Consider the following 19,555-nt stretch of genomic DNA (forward strand, 5'->3'; position numbering starts at 1 on the left):
GAATTGCTGGAACCCGGGAGGTGGAAGTTGCAGTGAGCCGAGATGGTGCCACAACACTCCAGCCTGGGTGACAGAGCGAGACTCAGACTCAAAGAAAAAATAATAATAATAATAATAGATATGCAATTTTTTCTCACACTTACGGCACATATTAAATCAGGCTAGCCATATTACAAGTGCTCAGTGGCCACAACACACAGATCTAAAGATGAGCCCCATCTCTCTCTTTTCAAAAATTGTTTTAAACTTGACATTTTACTTGATTTTTGGCTGTAGTAAAAGAATTTCAAGCAATCTTACCAAATGGTGGAAAGTAATACTTTTCAATGAAGGAATGATGGGCCAAAACAAAGAGGTAAAGGAGGATCTGAGTTAGCACTATTTATTGAGAAATCTTCCCACGTTTCAGCTTATTCATTTAAAACAAACTTTTATTTTTAACTTGAACAAACACTGTCAAATACATGCATGACAGTTCGATGTCACTGGATATCACTTTTGATGTAACCAACTTTGCAACGATGTGTGTTAAAATTCCCACAGGCATCTGAAAAAATAAAATAAAAACAATGAACAACAGAGTCTTCTTTCTATTCTTCCCAACTGCAGGATGAAAGAAGAGAAAGTAAACAATAGCACGACATTAACCAGCACCAGTGACTTTCTAAATAGAAGAAAATGGCCAGCTCTGTGTATATCTGCAAGATTTGTGTGCTATATGTTAAACAAGTAGAGAAAACCACCTTTTCCCTTTGTAACTCACAAGCTTGGATATCAGGGTGCTTGTGGAACTGAAGGTTTCAGTCAAATGGTCACACCAACCTTGTCTGCCTAGCACTACAAAAGCTTGTTGCTTTTCTTTCTACATGAGGGTCCATTCTGAGATTTAAATAAATCTCTCAGGCTTCAACAGCCTGTGCTGGTTCCACAAATGATACTCCCTTACCCTCCCAGACCCTTGGTTTCCATATCTACCATGCGGGAATGAAGCTATTATGAAATACACGGCTGTGAAAATGCAAATAAATAAACAAATAAGAAAGAAAAATGTTAACCATTTAAATATACTCAAAGACAGATATACCTTAAGACTTAATTACCAATTCAGTGATAAACACACATTCTTTTCATCTGACTGTGACATAAAATACAAAAATATATAGCTAAGTAAATATTTAGGTATTAGTCATTCAATGTGGTCCTACTTGAAATTCTTAGCCTTTTGCTATTTGTAAGTAGTCACTTTGTAAAAGGCATTGAGTTGTCTCCTCGTTACTATGGGAGCCTGCATTTCTGTGGTCAAGTAATGACGGCCCAACTAATGCGTGTGGCCCAGCCAAGTTAGTGGCTGTGTCTGGCAACTGTTTTCTACACAAATATTGGTCTTGGTAGTAGGTCTGATACATTTACCACTTGTTAGCAGTCTTGCAGCTAGACGACGAAACACCTCAAACATGAACAAATGAGTAGCCATGAAGTATATTTCAGAACACACTGCAGTTCGTATTACTAGATACATGAATATTCTAGTAATATTTTAGGTAAGCTAAACTGAATTTTTAAGGTAATTTTAAACTTTTTCTTAATTAATTTACTGGGAATCTTTTTTGTTGTTAAATAAAACTATCAGCAACAGGTAAATGCCAGGAGTAGTCGAGTGATTCTCAAAGCTATACACAGATACCTGGATTTTCTCGGCTTCCTCTCTGCTGCATCTAGGTCCCCTTGGAGTTTTTCACCTTGTTTTCCGCATCCTTCTCTTTTTCTTGTTCTTTCTCTTCCTCGCCTGCAGCATCTTGGGCCTCTTCATCCCACTTTTCAGGCTGAGATTTAGTGACTCCTTTAGTGAAGAATAATACACACATTGGGACCAGACATTCACAGAAAATACAGCCCAATTTACAACTAGCAGCGGCATCCCGTACCCCACCCTCAGGAGAAGCAGGATAGGGTTAACTAAGGAAGGAATAGCTGGGCACCGTTCTACTGGTTCTCACAACAGTTCCATGGCCCTGGCGTTGCTCCTGCTTGATCACTTCCACAGGGACACTATCTCCCTTTTTTCCAGTAAATCTCCCACCCAAAGTTGCTGATTATTTCTCGTTTTTGGAGAAGAGATCTGAATCATCGGGTCTGGTCTCATTCTACGGTGTTTTGGTCAGAAGTTTGTTGGGAAAATATTTGTTTGCCTCAAAAGACAAATTCTATGGTGAAGCTCGTTGGTTCCTCACCCCCCTGAACGTGTCAGTTTTACCAAGGGCTCCTGTATCACTTCATTTGAAGGATCATCTTTCTACGAATCTTTACACTTTGAAAAGCCATGAATCCAAAAGGATGCCTGCCATTTGCCTGTTCTCTGCGTGCGGGTATCCCTTCTGTTTCCTGCAGAGCTCCCTCCTGAACCCCTATCTACCCGGCCATCCATCTGCGGGCTCGCAAATGGCATCGACGATCTCAAATCTCCTATCAAATACAGCTTGGTAGAGGGCGGCAAGTTTTCTCAAAACCATAGATTTCGTTAGAGAATTGGGTTTCGACTCACTGGGACACATTCGGCCTTAAGTTTCAGGAGTGCCCCGACCCCTGCTTCACCACCCGAGGCCCCGACTCCCCCTTCACCACCCGCTTCCCCAGCTGTGTCCGCACCGCGGCCCTGCCCAGAGCCCTTGGACACACGGGTCCCCACCTCCCCACTGCTGCCGCTAGCCCGTTCCTCACCCTCGGGGGCCGTGGCCTCCTCTGCGGCCGGTTTCTCTGTGGCCTCCTCTCCAGGCTTCTCCTCTGCAGCCTCCTCCTGTGTGGCCTCCTCCACCGGCTCCTCTGCGGCCTCCTCCTCTGTGGCCTGCTCTGCAGCCTCCTCCTCTGTGGCCTCCTCCACCGGTTCCTCTGCGGCCTCTTCTGCGGGCTTCTCCTCTGTGGCCTCCTCTGCAGCCTCCGCCTCTGTGGCCTCCTCCACCGGCTCCTCTGCGGCCTCCTCTGTGGGCTCCCTGGCCATCTCGGCCAGGTCGCCTGGCACCGCAGGCCCTGGGACCGACTCGGCCTCCTGGATCAGACCCAGGCCCTGGCCTTCCAGGGCTGCGGCCCCCGCGCCCAGCCTCTGGAGCGCCAGCAGCAGGGAGGGCTCGCCCCTGCGGTTGGGTGCAGCAGCGCGGGGCCCCAAGAGCTGGCGGCTGTGGTGACGGCTCGCTATCACGATGTGGTCGTTGTGATAGAGGCGGAGGAGAAGGGAGTGGACCATATCCAGAAACACAAAACTAATGCCCGCCGCGGGATAGCGACGGATGATCGCCGCCAGGTCGAGGTTGCCCGCCTCGTTCCTCTCTTCTTCTTCCTCCTCCTCCTCCTCTTCCTCTTCCTCGGCCGCGGGCCCGATGTCCGGGTCCTCCTCGGCGCTCCCAACCCCGTGGACTGTGGCCAGGCCTGCCGCCTGCTCACCCTCCTCCTCCCCGAGGCCTTCCATGGGCCCTGCGACTCCGACCACCTCGGCCGCAGGCACCATGTCTCTACTGTCGGGGCCGGAGTCGCCGCCCTCCGGGTTACCAGCTCCGGCCGCCTCGGCCTGCGCTCCCTCCTGGCTTACCGGGGCCTCCTGGTCCCCTTCGGTTGGGTGTCGGTCCCCTGTGGCAGACATGACACCAATCAGTACCTCAACTGGGGTGGCGAGCAGGCTGAGGTGACCGCGGTGAAGACGGTGGCCACTGAGGTGGCTACGGCTGAGGGGAGGCGAGGGTTTGGCCGCTGAGGGAGTAAGAGTCTGTCTCCTTATTGAGGGAATAAGAGTCTGTCTCAGAGGACACCCTAAGGTGGGAAGGGCAAGGAGCGAATCCCAGTAGCCCCCCACCAAGGCTGGCCTGAGAGGACTTACACAAGGCGGGAAAGATTCCGGTTGGCAGGCAACAGGGGGCGGGACCGGAAGCGTCAATGAGGGGCTCTCAGCGAGCTGTAAGCCCATTTGCTGAAAACTGCAGATTGACGTATTCTGTGTCCAGTGAATGATCAAGGCCTTTTAGCTCTAGGACAAATCGGAATCCGGACTTTTTTTTTTTTTTTTTTTTTTTTTTTGAAACCGGAGTCTTCTTCGCTCACCCAGGCTGGAGTGCAGTGGCACAATCTCGGCTCGGTGCAATCCCCGCCTCCTGGGTTCCAGTGATTCTCCTGCCTCAGCCTCCTCAGTAGCTGGGAAGACAGGCACAGGCCACCACGCCCCGCTAGTTTTTCTATTTTTAGTAGAGACAGCGTTTCACCACATTGGCCAGGATGGTCTCGATCTCATGACCTTGTGATCCACCCGCCTTAGCCTCCCAAAGTGCTAGGGCTACGGGCCTGAGCCACCGTCCACGGCCGAGCTCTACCTTTTCTTTGAGGCCTTAGTGTCCAGGGCTGCCCTTTTGGTCCACACAAGTCTTGCACTTTTAATTTTAGGGTTAGTAACACTATAGTAAGTCCAATGTGGAGGCACCCTGGAGTATGGGAACTGCAAGATGTTGACAGAGTCCACTTATTTCCACCTAGTAGTGGCTCATGCCAGTAGAGATAGTGTCATAAAAATGTTACCTAGTTCAGACCTAAGTAGTTGTGAAAACCTCCCAAGAAGAGACGTAGAATTTCAGTGATTTAATGTAGTCAATGCTACTTAGAAAAGAATGTGCAGAGTTGAAATGGATGCAGTCATCACTGAGTGCTGAGGTGGTAAATGACAGACACTGGAAGGTGTTTAATGAATCCTGCCAAATTCACTTCAAACCTCCAAATAATGGGAAAAAAAATAGATACTGTTTTAAAAGGACTCATCTCATAAGAGCTAAGCAGAAAGAACACCGAAAAGGGCCTGGGCGCGGTGGCTCATGCCTGTAATCCAGCACGTTGGGAGGCCGAGGCAGGCAGATCACCTGAGGTCAGTAGTTTCAGACTAGTCTGACCAACATGGGAAAACGCTGTCTCTACTAAAAACACAAAAAATTAGCTGGGTGTGGTGGTGCACACCTGTAGTCCCAGGTACTCGGGAGGGTGAGGCAGCAGAATTGCTGGAACCCGGGAGGTGGAAGTTGCAGTGAGCCGAGATGGTGCCACAACACTCCAGCCTGGGTGACAGAGCGAGACTCAGACTCAAAGAAAAAATAATAATAATAATAATAGATATGCAATTTTTTCTCACACTTACGGCACATATTAAATCAGGCTAGCCATATTACAAGTGCTCAGTGGCCACAACACACAGATCTAAAGATGAGCCCCATCTCTCTCTTTTCAAAAATTGTTTTAAACTTGACATTTTACTTGATTTTTGGCTGTAGTAAAAGAATTTCAAGCAATCTTACCAAATGGTGGAAAGTAATACTTTTCAATGAAGGAATGATGGGCCAAAACAAAGAGGTAAAGGAGGATCTGAGTTAGCACTATTTATTGAGAAATCTTCCCACGTTTCAGCTTATTCATTTAAAACAAACTTTTATTTTTAACTTGAACAAACACTGTCAAATACATGCATGACAGTTCGATGTCACTGGATATCACTTTTGATGTAACCAACTTTGCAACGATGTGTGTTAAAATTCCCACAGGCATCTGAAAAAATAAAATAAAAACAATGAACAACAGAGTCTTCTTTCTATTCTTCCCAACTGCAGGATGAAAGAAGAGAAAGTAAACAATAGCACGACATTAACCAGCACCAGTGACTTTCTAAATAGAAGAAAATGGCCAGCTCTGTGTATATCTGCAAGATTTGTGTGCTATATGTTAAACAAGTAGAGAAAACCACCTTTTCCCTTTGTAACTCACAAGCTTGGATATCAGGGTGCTTGTGGAACTGAAGGTTTCAGTCAAATGGTCACACCAACCTTGTCTGCCTAGCACTACAAAAGCTTGTTGCTTTTCTTTCTACATGAGGGTCCATTCTGAGATTTAAATAAATCTCTCAGGCTTCAACAGCCTGTGCTGGTTCCACAAATGATACTCCCTTACCCTCCCAGACCCTTGGTTTCCATATCTACCATGCGGGAATGAAGCTATTATGAAATACACGGCTGTGAAAATGCAAATAAATAAACAAATAAGAAAGAAAAATGTTAACCATTTAAATATACTCAAAGACAGATATACCTTAAGACTTAATTACCAATTCAGTGATAAACACACATTCTTTTCATCTGACTGTGACATAAAATACAAAAATATATAGCTAAGTAAATATTTAGGTATTAGTCATTCAATGTGGTCCTACTTGAAATTCTTAGCCTTTTGCTATTTGTAAGTAGTCACTTTGTAAAAGGCATTGAGTTGTCTCCTCGTTACTATGGGAGCCTGCATTTCTGTGGTCAAGTAATGACGGCCCAACTAATGCGTGTGGCCCAGCCAAGTTAGTGGCTGTGTCTGGCAACTGTTTTCTACACAAATATTGGTCTTGGTAGTAGGTCTGATACATTTACCACTTGTTAGCAGTCTTGCAGCTAGACGACGAAACACCTCAAACATGAACAAATGAGTAGCCATGAAGTATATTTCAGAACACACTGCAGTTCGTATTACTAGATACATGAATATTCTAGTAATATTTTAGGTAAGCTAAACTGAATTTTTAAGGTAATTTTAAACTTTTTCTTAATTAATTTACTGGGAATCTTTTTTGTTGTTAAATAAAACTATCAGCAACAGGTAAATGCCAGGAGTAGTCGAGTGATTCTCAAAGCTATACACAGATACCTGGATTTTCTCGGCTTCCTCTCTGCTGCATCTAGGTCCCCTTGGAGTTTTTCACCTTGTTTTCCGCATCCTTCTCTTTTTCTTGTTCTTTCTCTTCCTCGCCTGCAGCATCTTGGGCCTCTTCATCGCACTTTTCAGGCTGAGATTTAGTGACTCCTTTAGTGAAGAATAATACACACATTGGGACCAGACATTCACAGAAAATACAGCCCAATTTACAACTAGCAGCGGCATCCCGTACCCCACCCTCAGGAGAAGCAGGATAGGGTTAACTAAGGAAGGAATAGCTGGGCACCGTTCTACTGGTTCTCACAACAGTTCCATGGCCCTGGCGTTGCTCCTGCTTGATCACTTCCACAGGGACACTATCTCCCTTTTTTCCAGTAAATCTCCCACCCAAAGTTGCTGATTATTTCTCGTTTTTGGAGAAGAGATCTGAATCATCGGGTCTGGTCTCATTCTACGGTGTTTTGGTCAGAAGTTTGTTGGGAAAATATTTGTTTGCCTCAAAAGACAAATTCTATGGTGAAGCTCGTTGGTTCCTCACCCCCCTGAACGTGTCAGTTTTACCAAGGGCTCCTGTATCACTTCATTTGAAGGATCATCTTTCTACGAATCTTTACACTTTGAAAAGCCATGAATCCAAAAGGATGCCTGCCATTTGCCTGTTCTCTGCGTGCGGGTATCCCTTCTGTTTCCTGCAGAGCTCCCTCCCTGAACCCCTATCTACCCGGCCATTCATCTGCGGGCTCGCAAATGGCATCGACGATCTCAAATCTCCTATCAAATACAGCTTGGTAGAGGGCGGCAAGTTTTCTCAAAACCATAGATTTCGTTAGAGAATTGGGTTTCGACTCACTGGGACACATTCGGCCTTAAGTTTCAGGAGTGCCCCGACCCCTGCTTCACCACCCGAGGCCCCGACTCCCCCTTCACCACCCGCTTCCCCAGCTGTGTCCGCACCGCGGCCCTGCCCAGAGCCCTTGGACACACGGGTCCCCACCTCCCCACTGCTGCCGCTAGCCCGTTCCTCACCCTCGGGGGCCGTGGCCTCCTCTGCGGCCGGTTTCTCTGTGGCCTCCTCTCCAGGCTTCTCCTCTGCAGCCTCCTCCTGTGTGGCCTCCTCCACCGGCTCCTCTGCGGCCTCCTCCTCTGTGGCCTGCTCTGCAGCCTCCTCCTCTGTGGCCTCCTCCACCGGTTCCTCTGCGGCCTCTTCTGCGGGCTTCTCCTCTGTGGCCTCCTCTGCAGCCTCCGCCTCTGTGGCCTCCTCCACCGGCTCCTCTGCGGCCTCCTCTGTGGGCTCCCTGGCCATCTCGGCCAGGTCGCCTGGCACCGCAGGCCCTGGGACCGACTCGGCCTCCTGGATCAGACCCAGGCCCTGGCCTTCCAGGGCTGCGGCCCCCGCGCCCAGCCTCTGGAGCGCCAGCAGCAGGGAGGGCTCGCCCCTGCGGTTGGGTGCAGCAGCGCGGGGCCCCAAGAGCTGGCGGCTGTGGTGACGGCTCGCTATCACGATGTGGTCGTTGTGATAGAGGCGGAGGAGAAGGGAGTGGACCATATCCAGAAACACAAAACTAATGCCCGCCGCGGGATAGCGACGGATGATCGCCGCCAGGTCGAGGTTGCCCGCCTCGTTCCTCTCTTCTTCTTCCTCCTCCTCCTCCTCTTCCTCTTCCTCGGCCGCGGGCCCGATGTCCGGGTCCTCCTCGGCGCTCCCAACCCCGTGGACTGTGGCCAGGCCTGCCGCCTGCTCACCCTCCTCCTCCCCGAGGCCTTCCATGGGCCCTGCGACTCCGACCACCTCGGCCGCAGGCACCATGTCTCTACTGTCGGGGCCGGAGTCGCCGCCCTCCGGGTTACCAGCTCCGGCCGCCTCGGCCTGCGCTCCCTCCTGGCTTACCGGGGCCTCCTGGTCCCCTTCGGTTGGGTGTCGGTCCCCTGTGGCAGACATGACACCAATCAGTACCTCAACTGGGGGTGGCGAGCAGGCTGAGGTGACCGCGGTGAAGACGGTGGCCACTGAGGTGGCTACGGCTGAGGGGAGGCGAGGGTTTGGCCGCTGAGGGAGTAAGAGTCTGTCTCCTTATTGAGGGAATAAGAGTCTGTCTCAGAGGACACCCTAAGGTGGGAAGGGCAAGGAGCGAATCCCAGTAGCCCCCCACCAAGGCTGGCCTGAGAGGACTTACACAAGGCGGGAAAGATTCCGGTTGGCAGGCGACAGGGGGCGGGACCGGAAGCGTCAATGAGGGGCTCTCAGCGAGCTGTAAGCCCATTTGCTGAAAACTGCAGATTGACGTATTCTGTGTCCAGTGAATGATCAAGGCCTTTTAGCTCTAGGACAAATCGGAATCCGGACTTTTTTTTTTTTTTTTTTTTTTTTTTTTGAAACCGGAGTCTTCTTCGCTCACCCAGGCTGGAGTGCAGTGGCACAATCTCGGCTCGGTGCAATCCCCGCCTCCTGGGTTCCAGTGATTCTCCTGCCTCAGCCTCCTCAGTAGCTGGGAAGACAGGCACAGGCCACCACGCCCCGCTAGTTTTTCTATTTTTAGTAGAGACAGCGTTTCACCACATTGGCCAGGATGGTCTCGATCTCATGACCTTGTGATCCACCCGCCTTAGCCTCCCAAAGTGCTAGGGCTACGGGCCTGAGCCACCGTCCACGGCCGAGCTCTACCTTTTCTTTGAGGCCTTAGTGTCCAGGGCTGCCCTTTTGGTCCACACAAGTCTTGCACTTTTAATTTTAGGGTTAGTAACACTATAGTAAGTCCAATGTGGAGGCACCCTGGAGTATGGGAACTGCAAGATGTTGACAGAGTCCACTTATTTCCACCTAGTAGTGGCTCATGCCAGTAGAGATAGTGTCATAAAAATGTTACCTAGTTCAGACCTAAGTAGTTGTGAAAACCTCCCAAGAAGAGACGTAGAATTTCAGTGATTTAATGTAGTCAATGCTACTTAGAAAAGAATGTGCAGAGTTGAAATGGATGCAGTCATCACTGAGTGCTGAGGTGGTAAATGACAGACACTGGAAGGTGTTTAATGAATCCTGCCAAATTCACTTCAAACCTCCAAATAATGGGAAAAAAAATAGATACTGTTTTAAAAGGACTCATCTCATAAGAGCTAAGCAGAAAGAACACCGAAAGGGCCTGGGCGCGGTGGCTCATGCCTGTAATCCAGCACGTTGGGAGGCCGAGGCAGGCAGATCACCTGAGGTCAGTAGTTTCAGACTAGTCTGACCAACATGGGAAAACGCTGTCTCTACTAAAAACACAAAAAATTAGCTGGGTGTGGTGGTGCACACCTGTAGTCCCAGGTACTCGGGAGGGTGAGGCAGCAGAATTGCTGGAACCCGGGAGGTGGAAGTTGCAGTGAGCCGAGATGGTGCCACAACACTCCAGCCTGGGTGACAGAGCGAGACTCAGACTCAAAGAAAAAATAATAATAATAATAATAGATATGCAATTTTTTCTCACACTTACGGCACATATTAAATCAGGCTAGCCATATTACAAGTGCTCAGTGGCCACAACACACAGATCTAAAGATGAGCCCCATCTCTCTCTTTTCAAAAATTGTTTTAAACTTGACATTTTACTTGATTTTTGGCTGTAGTAAAAGAATTTCAAGCAATCTTACCAAATGGTGGAAAGTAATACTTTTCAATGAAGGAATGATGGGCCAAAACAAAGAGGTAAAGGAGGATCTGAGTTAGCACTATTTATTGAGAAATCTTCCCACGTTTCAGCTTATTCATTTAAAACAAACTTTTATTTTTAACTTGAACAAACACTGTCAAATACATGCATGACAGTTCGATGTCACTGGATATCACTTTTGATGTAACCAACTTTGCAACGATGTGTGTTAAAATTCCCACAGGCATCTGAAAAAATAAAATAAAAACAATGAACAACAGAGTCTTCTTTCTATTCTTCCCAACTGCAGGATGAAAGAAGAGAAAGTAAACAATAGCACGACATTAACCAGCACCAGTGACTTTCTAAATAGAAGAAAATGGCCAGCTCTGTGTATATCTGCAAGATTTGTGTGCTATATGTTAAACAAGTAGAGAAAACCACCTTTTCCCTTTGTAACTCACAAGCTTGGATATCAGGGTGCTTGTGGAACTGAAGGTTTCAGTCAAATGGTCACACCAACCTTGTCTGCCTAGCACTACAAAAGCTTGTTGCTTTTCTTTCTACATGAGGGTCCATTCTGAGATTTAAATAAATCTCTCAGGCTTCAACAGCCTGTGCTGGTTCCACAAATGATACTCCCTTACCCTCCCAGACCCTTGGTTTCCATATCTACCATGCGGGAATGAAGCTATTATGAAATACACGGCTGTGAAAATGCAAATAAATAAACAAATAAGAAAGAAAAATGTTAACCATTTAAATATACTCAAAGACAGATATACCTTAAGACTTAATTACCAATTCAGTGATAAACACACATTCTTTTCATCTGACTGTGACATAAAATACAAAAATATATAGCTAAGTAAATATTTAGGTATTAGTCATTCAATGTGGTCCTACTTGAAATTCTTAGCCTTTTGCTATTTGTAAGTAGTCACTTTGTAAAAGGCATTGAGTTGTCTCCTCGTTACTATGGGAGCCTGCATTTCTGTGGTCAAGTAATGACGGCCCAACTAATGCGTGTGGCCCAGCCAAGTTAGTGGCTGTGTCTGGCAACTGTTTTCTACACAAATATTGGTCTTGGTAGTAGGTCTGATACATTTACCACTTGTTAGCAGTCTTGCAGCTAGACGACGAAACACCTCAAACATGAACAAATGAGTAGCCATGAAGTATATTTCAGAACACACTGCAGTTCGTATTACTAGATACATGAATATTCTAGTAATATTTTAGGTAAGCTAAACTGAATTTTTAAGGTAATTTTAAACTTTTTCTTAATTAATTTACTGGGAATCTTTTTTGTTGTTAAATAAAACTATCAGCAACAGGTAAATGCCAGGAGTAGTCGAGTGATTCTCAAAGCTATACACAGATACCTGGATTTTCTCGGCTTCCTCTCTGCTGCATCTAGGTCCCCTTGGAGTTTTTCACCTTGTTTTCCGCATCCTTCTCTTTTTCTTGTTCTTTCTCTTCCTCGCCTGCAGCATCTTGGGCCTCTTCATCCCACTTTTCAGGCTGAGATTTAGTGACTCCTTTAGTGAAGAATAATACACACATTGGGACCAGACATTCACAGAAAATACAGCCCAATTTACAACTAGCAGCGGCATCCCGTACCCCACCCTCAGGAGAAGCAGGATAGGGTTAACTAAGGAAGGAATAGCTGGGCACCGTTCTACTGGTTCTCACAACAGTTCCATGGCCCTGGCGTTGCTCCTGCTTGATCACTTCCACAGGGACACTATCTCCCTTTTTTCCAGTAAATCTCCCACCCAAAGTTGCTGATTATTTCTCGTTTTTGGAGAAGAGATCTGAATCATCGGGTCTGGTCTCATTCTACGGTGTTTTGGTCAGAAGTTTGTTGGGAAAATATTTGTTTGCCTCAAAAGACAAATTCTATGGTGAAGCTCGTTGGTTCCTCACCCCCCTGAACGTGTCAGTTTTACCAAGGGCTCCTGTATCACTTCATTTGAAGGATCATCTTTCTACGAATCTTTACACTTTGAAAGCCATGAATCCAAAAGGATGCCTGCCATTTGCCTGTTCTCTGCGTGCGGGTATCCCTTCTGTTTCCTGCAGAGCTCCCTCCTGAACCCCTATCTACCCGGCCATTCATCTGCGGGCTCGCAAATGGCATCGACGATCTCAAATCTCCTATCAAATACAGCTTGGTAGAGGGCGGCAAGTTTTCTCAAACCATAGATTTCGTTAGAGAATTGGGTTTCGACTCACTGGGACACATTCGGCCTTAAGTTTCAGGAGTGCCCCGACCCCTGCTTCACCACCCGAGGCCCCGACTCCCCCTTCACCACCCGCTTCCCCAGCTGTGTCCGCACCGCGGCCCTGCCCAGAGCCCTTGGACACACGGGTCCCCACCTCCCCGCTGCTGCCGCTAGCCCGTTCCTCACCCTCGGGGGCCGTGGCCTCCTCTGCGGCCGGTTTCTCTGTGGCCTCCTCTCCAGGCTTCTCCTCTGCAGCCTCCTCCTGTGTGGCCTCCTCCACCGGCTCCTCTGCGGCCTCCTCCTCTGTGGCCTGCTCTGCAGCCTCCTCCTCTGTGGCCTCCTCCACCGGTTCCTCTGCGGCCTCTTCTGCGGGCTCCCTGGCCATCTCGGCCAGGTCGCCTGGCACCGCAGGCCCTGGGACCGACTCGGCCTCCTGGATCAGACCCAGGCCCTGGCCTTCCAGGGCTGCGGCCCCCGCGCCCAGCCTCTGGAGCGCCAGCAGCAGGGAGGGCTCGCCCCTGCGGTTGGGTGCAGCAGCGCGGGGCCCCAAGAGCTGGCGGCTGTGGTGACGGCTCGCTATCACGATGTGGTCGTTGTGATAGAGGCGGAGGAGAAGGGAGTGGACCATATCCAGAAACACAAAACTAATGCCCGCCGCGGGATAGCGACGGATGATCGCCGCCAGGTCGAGGTTGCCCGCCTCGTTCCTCTCTTCTTCCTCCTCCTCCTCCTCCTCTTCCTCTTCCTCGGCCGCGGGCCCGATGTCCGGGTCCTCCTCGGCGCTCCCAACCCCGTGGACTGTGGCCAGGCCTGCCGCCTGCTCACCCTCCTCCTCCCCGAGGCCTTCCATGGGCCCTGCGACTCCGACCACCTCGGCCGCAGGCACCATGTCTCTACTGTCGGGGCCGGAGTCGCCGCCCTCCGGGTTACCAGCTCCGGCCGCCTCGGCCTGCGCTCCCTCCTGGCTTACCGGGGCCTCCTGGTCCCCTTCGGTTGGGTGTCGGTCCCCTGTGGCAGACATGACACCAATCAGTACCTCAACTGGGGTGGCGAGCAGGCTGAGGTGACCGCGGTGAAGACGGTGGCCACTGAGGTGGCTACGGCTGAGGGGAGGCGAGGGTTTGGCCGCTGAGGGAGTAAGAGTCTGTCTCCTTATTGAGGGAATAAGAGTCTGTCTCAGAGGACACCCTAAGGTGGGAAGGGCAAGGAGCGAATCCCAGGAGCCCCCCACCAAGGCTGGCCTGAGAGGACTTAGACAAGGCGGGAAAGATTCCGGTTAGCAGGCGACAGGGGGCGGGACCGGAAGCGTCAATGAGGGGCTCTCAGCGAGCTGTAAGCCCATTTGCTGAAAACTTCAGATTGATGTATTCTGTGTCCAGTGAATGATCAAGGCCTTTTAGCTCTAGGACAAATCAGAATCCGGACTTTTTTTTTTTTTTTTTTTTTTTTTTTTGAAACCGGAGTCTTCTTCGCTCACCCAGGCTGGAGTGCAGTGGCACAATCTCGGCTCGGTGCATTCCCCGCCTCCTGGGTTCCAGTGATTCTCCTGCCTCAGCCTCCTCAGTAGCTGGGAAGACAGGCACAGGCCACCACGCCCCGCTAGTTTTTCTATTTTTAGTAGAGACAGCGTTTCACCACATTGGCCAGGATGGTCTCGATCTCATGACCTTGTGATCCACCCGCCTTAGCCTCCCAAAGTGCTAGGGCTACGGGCCTGAGCCACCGTCCACGGCCGAGCTCTACCTTTTCTTTGAGGCCTTAGTGTCCAGGGCTGCCCTTTTGGTCCACACAAGTCTTGCACTTTTAATTTTAGGTTTAGTAACACTATAGTAAGTCCAATGTGGAGACACCCTGGAGTATGGGAACTGCAAGATGTTGACAGAGTCCACTTATTTCCACCTAGTAGTGGCTCATGCCAGTAGAGATAGTGTCATAAAAATGTTACCTAGTTCAGACCTAAGTAGTTGTGAAAACCTCCCAAGAAGAGACGTAGAATTTCAGTGATTTAATGTAGTCAATGCTACTTAGAAAAGAATGTGCAGAGTTGAAATGGATGCAGTCATCACTGAGTGCTGAGGTGGTAAATGACAGACACTGGAAGGTGTTTAATGAATCCTGCCAAATTCACTTCAAACCTCCAAATAATGGGAAAAAAAATAGATACTGTTTTAAAAGGACTCATCTCATAAGAGCTAAGCAGAAAGAACACCAAAAGGGCCTGGGCGCGGTGGCTCATGCCTGTAATCCAGCACGTTGGGAGGCCGAGGCAGGCAGATCACCTGAGGTCAGTAGTTTCAGACTAGTCTGACCAACATGGGAAAACCCTGTCTCTATTAAAAACACAAAAAATTAGCTGGGTGTGGTGGTGCACACCTGTAGTCCCAGGTACTCGGGAGGGTGAGGCAGCAGAATTGCTGGAACCCGGGAGGTGGAAGTTGCAGTGAGCCGAGATGGTGCCACAACACTCCAGCCTGGGTGACAGAGCGAGACTCAGACTCAAAGAAAAAAAAAAAAATAATAATAATAGATATGCAATATTTTTTTCACACTTACGGCACATATTAAATCAGGCTAGCCATATTACAAGTGCTCAGTGGCCACAACACACAGATCTAAAGATGAGCCCCATCTCTCTCTTTTCAAAAATTGTTTTAAACTTGACATTTTACTTGATTTTTGGCTGTAGTAAAAGAATTTCAAGCAATCTTACCAAATGGTGGAAAGTAATACTTTTCAATGAAGGAATGATGGGCCAAAACAAAGAGGTAAAGGAGGATCTGAGTTAGCACTATTTATTGAGAAATCTTCCCACGTTTCAGCTTATTCATTTAAAACAAACTTTTATTTTTAACTTGAACAAACACTGTCAAATACATGCATGACAGTTCGATGTCACTGGATATCACTTTTGATGTAACCAACTTTGCAACGATGTGTGTTAAAATTCCCACAGGCATCTGAAAAAATAAAATAAAAACAATGAACAACAGAGTCTTCTTTCTATTCTTCCCAACTGCAGGATGAAAGAAGAGAAAGTAAACAATAGCACGACATTAACCAGCACCAGTGACTTTCTAAATAGAAGAAAATGGCCAGCTCTGTGTATATCTGCAAGATTTGTGTGCTATATGTTAAACAAGTAGAGAAAACCACCTTTTCCCTTTGTAACTCACAAGCTTGGATATCAGGGTGCTTGTGGAACTGAAGGTTTCAGTCAAATGGTCACACCAACCTTGTCTGCCTAGCACTACAAAAGCTTGTTGCTTTTCTTTCTACATGAGGGTCCATTCTGAGATTTAAATAAATCTCTCAGGCTTCAACAGCCTGTGCTGGTTCCACAAATGATACTCCCTTACCCTCCCAGACCCTTGGTTTCCATATCTACCATGCGGGAATGAAGCTATTATGAAATACACGGCTGTGAAAATGCAAATAAATAAACAAATAAGAAAGAAAAATGTTAACCATTTAAATATACTCAAAGACAGATATACCTTAAGACTTAATTACCAATTCAGTGATAAACACACATTCTTTTCATCTGACTGTGACATAAAATACAAAAATATATAGCTAAGTAAATATTTAGGTATTAGTCATTCAATGTGGTCCTACTTGAAATTCTTAGCCTTTTGCTATTTGTAAGTAGTCACTTTGTAAAAGGCATTGAGTTGTCTCCTCGTTACTATGGGAGCCTGCATTTCTGTGGTCAAGTAATGACGGCCCAACTAATGCGTGTGGCCCAGCCAAGTTAGTGGCTGTGTCTGGCAACTGTTTTCTACACAAATATTGGTCTTGGTAGTAGGTCTGATACATTTACCACTTGTTAGCAGTCTTGCAGCTAGACGACGAAACACCTCAAACACGAACAAATGAGTAGCCATGAAGTATATTTCAGAACACACTGCAGTTCGTATTACTAGATACATGAATATTCTAGTAATATTTTAGGTAAGCTAAACTGAATTTTTAAGGTAATTTTAAACTTTTTCTTAATTAATTTACTGGGAATCTTTTTTGTTGTTAAATAAAACTATCAGCAACAGGTAAATGCCAGGAGTAGTCGAGTGATTCTCAAAGCTATACACAGATACCTGGATTTTCTCGGCTTCCTCTCTGCTGCATCTAGGTCCCCTTGGAGTTTTTCACCTTGTTTTCCGCATCCTTCTCTTTTTCTTGTTCTTTCTCTTCCTCGCCTGCAGCATCTTGGGCCTCTTCATCCCACTTTTCAGGCTGAGATTTAGTGACTCCTTTAGTGAAGAATAATACACACATTGGGACCAGACATTCACAGAAAATACAGCCCAATTTACAACTAGCAGCGGCATCCCGTACCCCACCCTCAGGAGAAGCAGGATAGGGTTAACTAAGGAAGGAATAGCTGGGCACCGTTCTACTGGTTCTCACAACAGTTCCATGGCCCTGGCGTTGCTCCTGCTTGATCACTTCCACAGGGACACTATCTCCCTTTTTTCCAGTAAATCTCCCACCCAAAGTTGCTGATTATTTCTCGTTTTTGGAGAAGAGATCTGAATCATCGGGTCTGGTCTCATTCTACGGTGTTTTGGTCAGAAGTTTGTTGGGAAAATATTTGTTTGCCTCAAAAGACAAATTCTATGGTGAAGCTCGTTGGTTCCTCACCCCCCTGAACGTGTCAGTTTTACCAAGGGCTCCTGTATCACTTCATTTGAAGGATCATCTTTCTACGAATCTTTACACTTTGAAAAGCCATGAATCCAAAAGGATGCCTGCCATTTGCCTGTTCTCTGCGTGCGGGTATCCCTTCTGTTTCCTGCAGAGCTCCCTCCTGAACCCCTATCTACCCGGCCATTCATCTGCGGGCTCGCAAATGGCATCGACGATCTCAAATCTCCTATCAAATACAGCTTGGTAGAGGGCGGCAAGTTTTCTCAAAACCATAGATTTCGTTAGAGAATTGGGTTTCGACTCACTGGGACACATTCGGCCTTAAGTTTCAGGAGTGCCCCGACCCCTGCTTCACCACCCGAGGCCCCGACTCCCCCTTCACCACCCGCTTCCCCAGCTGTGTCCGCACCGCGGCCCTGCCCAGAGCCCTTGGACACACGGGTCCCCACCTCCCCGCTGCTGCCGCTAGCCCGTTCCTCACCCTCGGGGGCCGTGGCCTCCTCTGCGGCCGGTTTCTCTGTGGCCTCCTCTCCAGGCTTCTCCTCTGCAGCCTCCTCCTGTGTGGCCTCCTCCACCGGCTCCTCTGCGGCCTCCTCCTCTGTGGCCTGCTCTGCAGCCTCCTCCTCTGTGGCCTCCTCCACCGGTTCCTCTGCGGCCTCTTCTGCGGGCTCCCTGGCCATCTCGGCCAGGTCGCCTGGCACCGCAGGCCCTGGGACCGACTCGGCCTCCTGGATCAGACCCAGGCCCTGGCCTTCCAGGGCTGCGGCCCCCGCGCCCAGCCTCTGGAGCGCCAGCAGCAGGGAGGGCTCGCCCCTGCGGTTGGGTGCAGCAGCGCGGGGCCCCAAGAGCTGGCGGCTGTGGTGACGGCTCGCTATCACGATGTGGTCGTTGTGATAGAGGCGGAGGAGAAGGGAGTGGACCATATCCAGAAACACAAAACTAATGCCCGCCGCGGGATAGCGACGGATGATCGCCGCCAGGTCGAGGTTGCCCGCCTCGTTCCTCTCTTCTTCCTCCTCCTCCTCCTCCTCTTCCTCTTCCTCGGCCGCGGGCCCGATGTCCGGGTCCTCCTCGGCGCTCCCAACCCCGTGGACTGTGGCCAGGCCTGCCGCCTGCTCACCCTCCTCCTCCCCGAGGCCTTCCATGGGCCCTGCGACTCCGACCACCTCGGCCGCAGGCACCATGTCTCTACTGTCGGGGCCGGAGTCGCCGCCCTCCGGGTTACCAGCTCCGGCCGCCTCGGCCTGCGCTCCCTCCTGGCTTACCGGGGCCTCCTGGTCCCCTTCGGTTGGGTGTCGGTCCCCTGTGGCAGACATGACACCAATCAGTACCTCAACTGGGGTGGCGAGCAGGCTGAGGTGACCGCGGTGAAGACGGTGGCCACTGAGGTGGCTACGGCTGAGGGGAGGCGAGGGTTTGGCCGCTGAGGGAGTAAGAGTCTGTCTCCTTATTGAGGGAATAAGAGTCTGTCTCAGAGGACACCCTAAGGTGGGAAGGGCAAGGAGCGAATCCCAGGAGCCCCCCACCAAGGCTGGCCTGAGAGGACTTAGACAAGGCGGGAAAGATTCCGGTTAGCAGGCGACAGGGGGCGGGACCGGAAGCGTCAATGAGGGGCTCTCAGCGAGCTGTAAGCCCATTTGCTGAAAACTTCAGATTGATGTATTCTGTGTCCAGTGAATGATCAAGGCCTTTTAGCTCTAGGACAAATCAGAATCCGGACTTTTTTTTTTTTTTTTTTTTTTTTTGAAACCGGAGTCTTCTTCGCTCACCCAGGCTGGAGTGCAGTGGCACAATCTCGGCTCGGTGCATTCCCCGCCTCCTGGGTTCCAGTGATTCTCCTGCCTCAGCCTCCTCAGTAGCTGGGAAGACAGGCACAGGCCACCACGCCCCGCTAGTTTTTCTATTTTTAGTAGAGACAGCGTTTCACCACATTGGCCAGGATGGTCTCGATCTCATGACCTTGTGATCCACCCGCCTTAGCCTCCCAAAGTGCTAGGGCTACGGGCCTGAGCCACCGTCCACGGCCGAGCTCTACCTTTTCTTTGAGGCCTTAGTGTCCAGGGCTGCCCTTTTGGTCCACACAAGTCTTGCACTTTTAATTTTAGGGTTAGTAACACTATAGTAAGTCCAATGTGGAGGCACCCTGGAGTATGGGAACTGCAAGATGTTGACAGAGTCCACTTATTTCCACCTAGTAGTGGCTCATGCCAGTAGAGATAGTGTCATAAAAATGTTACCTAGTTCAGACCTAAGTAGTTGTGAAAACCTCCCAAGAAGAGACGTAGAATTTCAGTGATTTAATGTAGTCAATGCTACTTAGAAAAGAATGTGCAGAGTTGA

General features: G+C 49.0%; 4 protein-coding genes across 9 annotated transcripts; all 4 read right to left on the reverse strand.

The window, feature by feature from the left end:
* Positions 1–413: 413 nt before the first annotated feature.
* Positions 414–3,881, reverse strand: LOC115898757 (cancer/testis antigen 47A-like). Of its 3 annotated transcripts, XM_030934613.1 has the most exons (6): positions 2,972–3,881; positions 2,879–2,920; positions 2,813–2,827; positions 2,719–2,761; positions 1,685–1,840; positions 414–547 (listed from the first exon to the last, which is right to left on the reverse strand). In XM_030934613.1, exons 1-5 carry the CDS (start codon positions 3,629–3,631, stop codon positions 1,716–1,718), a joined length of 885 nt encoding a protein of 294 aa, XP_030790473.1. In that variant the 5' UTR covers positions 3,632–3,881; the 3' UTR covers positions 414–547; positions 1,685–1,715. The 3 variants fall into 3 exon arrangements, with proteins under 3 accessions (XP_030790473.1, XP_030790472.1, XP_030790470.1); XM_030934612.1 differs by lacking the exons at positions 414–547; positions 2,879–2,920 and having other exon boundaries at positions 1,716–1,840; positions 2,813–2,854; positions 2,957–3,857; XM_030934610.1 differs by lacking the exons at positions 414–547; positions 2,813–2,827 and having other exon boundaries at positions 1,716–1,840; positions 2,879–3,857.
* Positions 3,882–6,733: 2,852 nt separating this feature from the next.
* On the reverse strand, positions 6,734–8,877 carry LOC115898775 (cancer/testis antigen 47A-like). Of its 2 annotated transcripts, XM_030934714.1 has the most exons (4): positions 7,976–8,877; positions 7,832–7,873; positions 7,738–7,780; positions 6,734–6,858 (listed from the first exon to the last, which is right to left on the reverse strand). In XM_030934714.1, exons 1-4 carry the CDS (start codon positions 8,648–8,650, stop codon positions 6,734–6,736), a joined length of 885 nt encoding a protein of 294 aa, XP_030790574.1. In that variant the 5' UTR covers positions 8,651–8,877. The 2 variants fall into 2 exon arrangements, with proteins under 2 accessions (XP_030790574.1, XP_030790573.1); XM_030934713.1 differs by lacking the exon at positions 7,832–7,873 and having other exon boundaries at positions 7,898–8,877.
* Positions 8,878–11,753: 2,876 nt separating this feature from the next.
* LOC115898765 (cancer/testis antigen 47B-like) lies at positions 11,754–13,815 on the reverse strand. 2 transcript variants are annotated; one of them, XM_030934681.1, is made up of 3 exons: positions 12,849–13,815; positions 12,755–12,797; positions 11,754–11,878 (listed from the first exon to the last, which is right to left on the reverse strand). In XM_030934681.1, the coding sequence occupies exons 1-3, from the start codon at positions 13,587–13,589 to the stop codon at positions 11,754–11,756; spliced, it is 909 nt and encodes a 302-aa protein (XP_030790541.1). In that variant the 5' UTR covers positions 13,590–13,815. The 2 variants fall into 2 exon arrangements, with proteins under 2 accessions (XP_030790541.1, XP_030790542.1); XM_030934682.1 differs by having other exon boundaries at positions 12,755–12,773; positions 12,840–13,815.
* Positions 13,816–16,693: 2,878 nt separating this feature from the next.
* LOC115898766 (cancer/testis antigen 47B-like) lies at positions 16,694–18,757 on the reverse strand. 2 transcript variants are annotated; one of them, XM_030934683.1, is made up of 3 exons: positions 17,791–18,757; positions 17,697–17,739; positions 16,694–16,818 (listed from the first exon to the last, which is right to left on the reverse strand). In XM_030934683.1, the coding sequence occupies exons 1-3, from the start codon at positions 18,529–18,531 to the stop codon at positions 16,694–16,696; spliced, it is 909 nt and encodes a 302-aa protein (XP_030790543.1). In that variant the 5' UTR covers positions 18,532–18,757. The 2 variants fall into 2 exon arrangements, with proteins under 2 accessions (XP_030790543.1, XP_030790544.1); XM_030934684.1 differs by having other exon boundaries at positions 17,697–17,715; positions 17,782–18,757.
* Positions 18,758–19,555: the final 798 nt, after the last annotated feature.

The sequence above is a fragment of the Rhinopithecus roxellana genome, chromosome 7, assembly GCF_007565055.1.
Source record: "Rhinopithecus roxellana isolate Shanxi Qingling chromosome 7, ASM756505v1, whole genome shotgun sequence".
NCBI lineage: Eukaryota > Metazoa > Chordata > Mammalia > Primates > Cercopithecidae > Rhinopithecus > Rhinopithecus roxellana.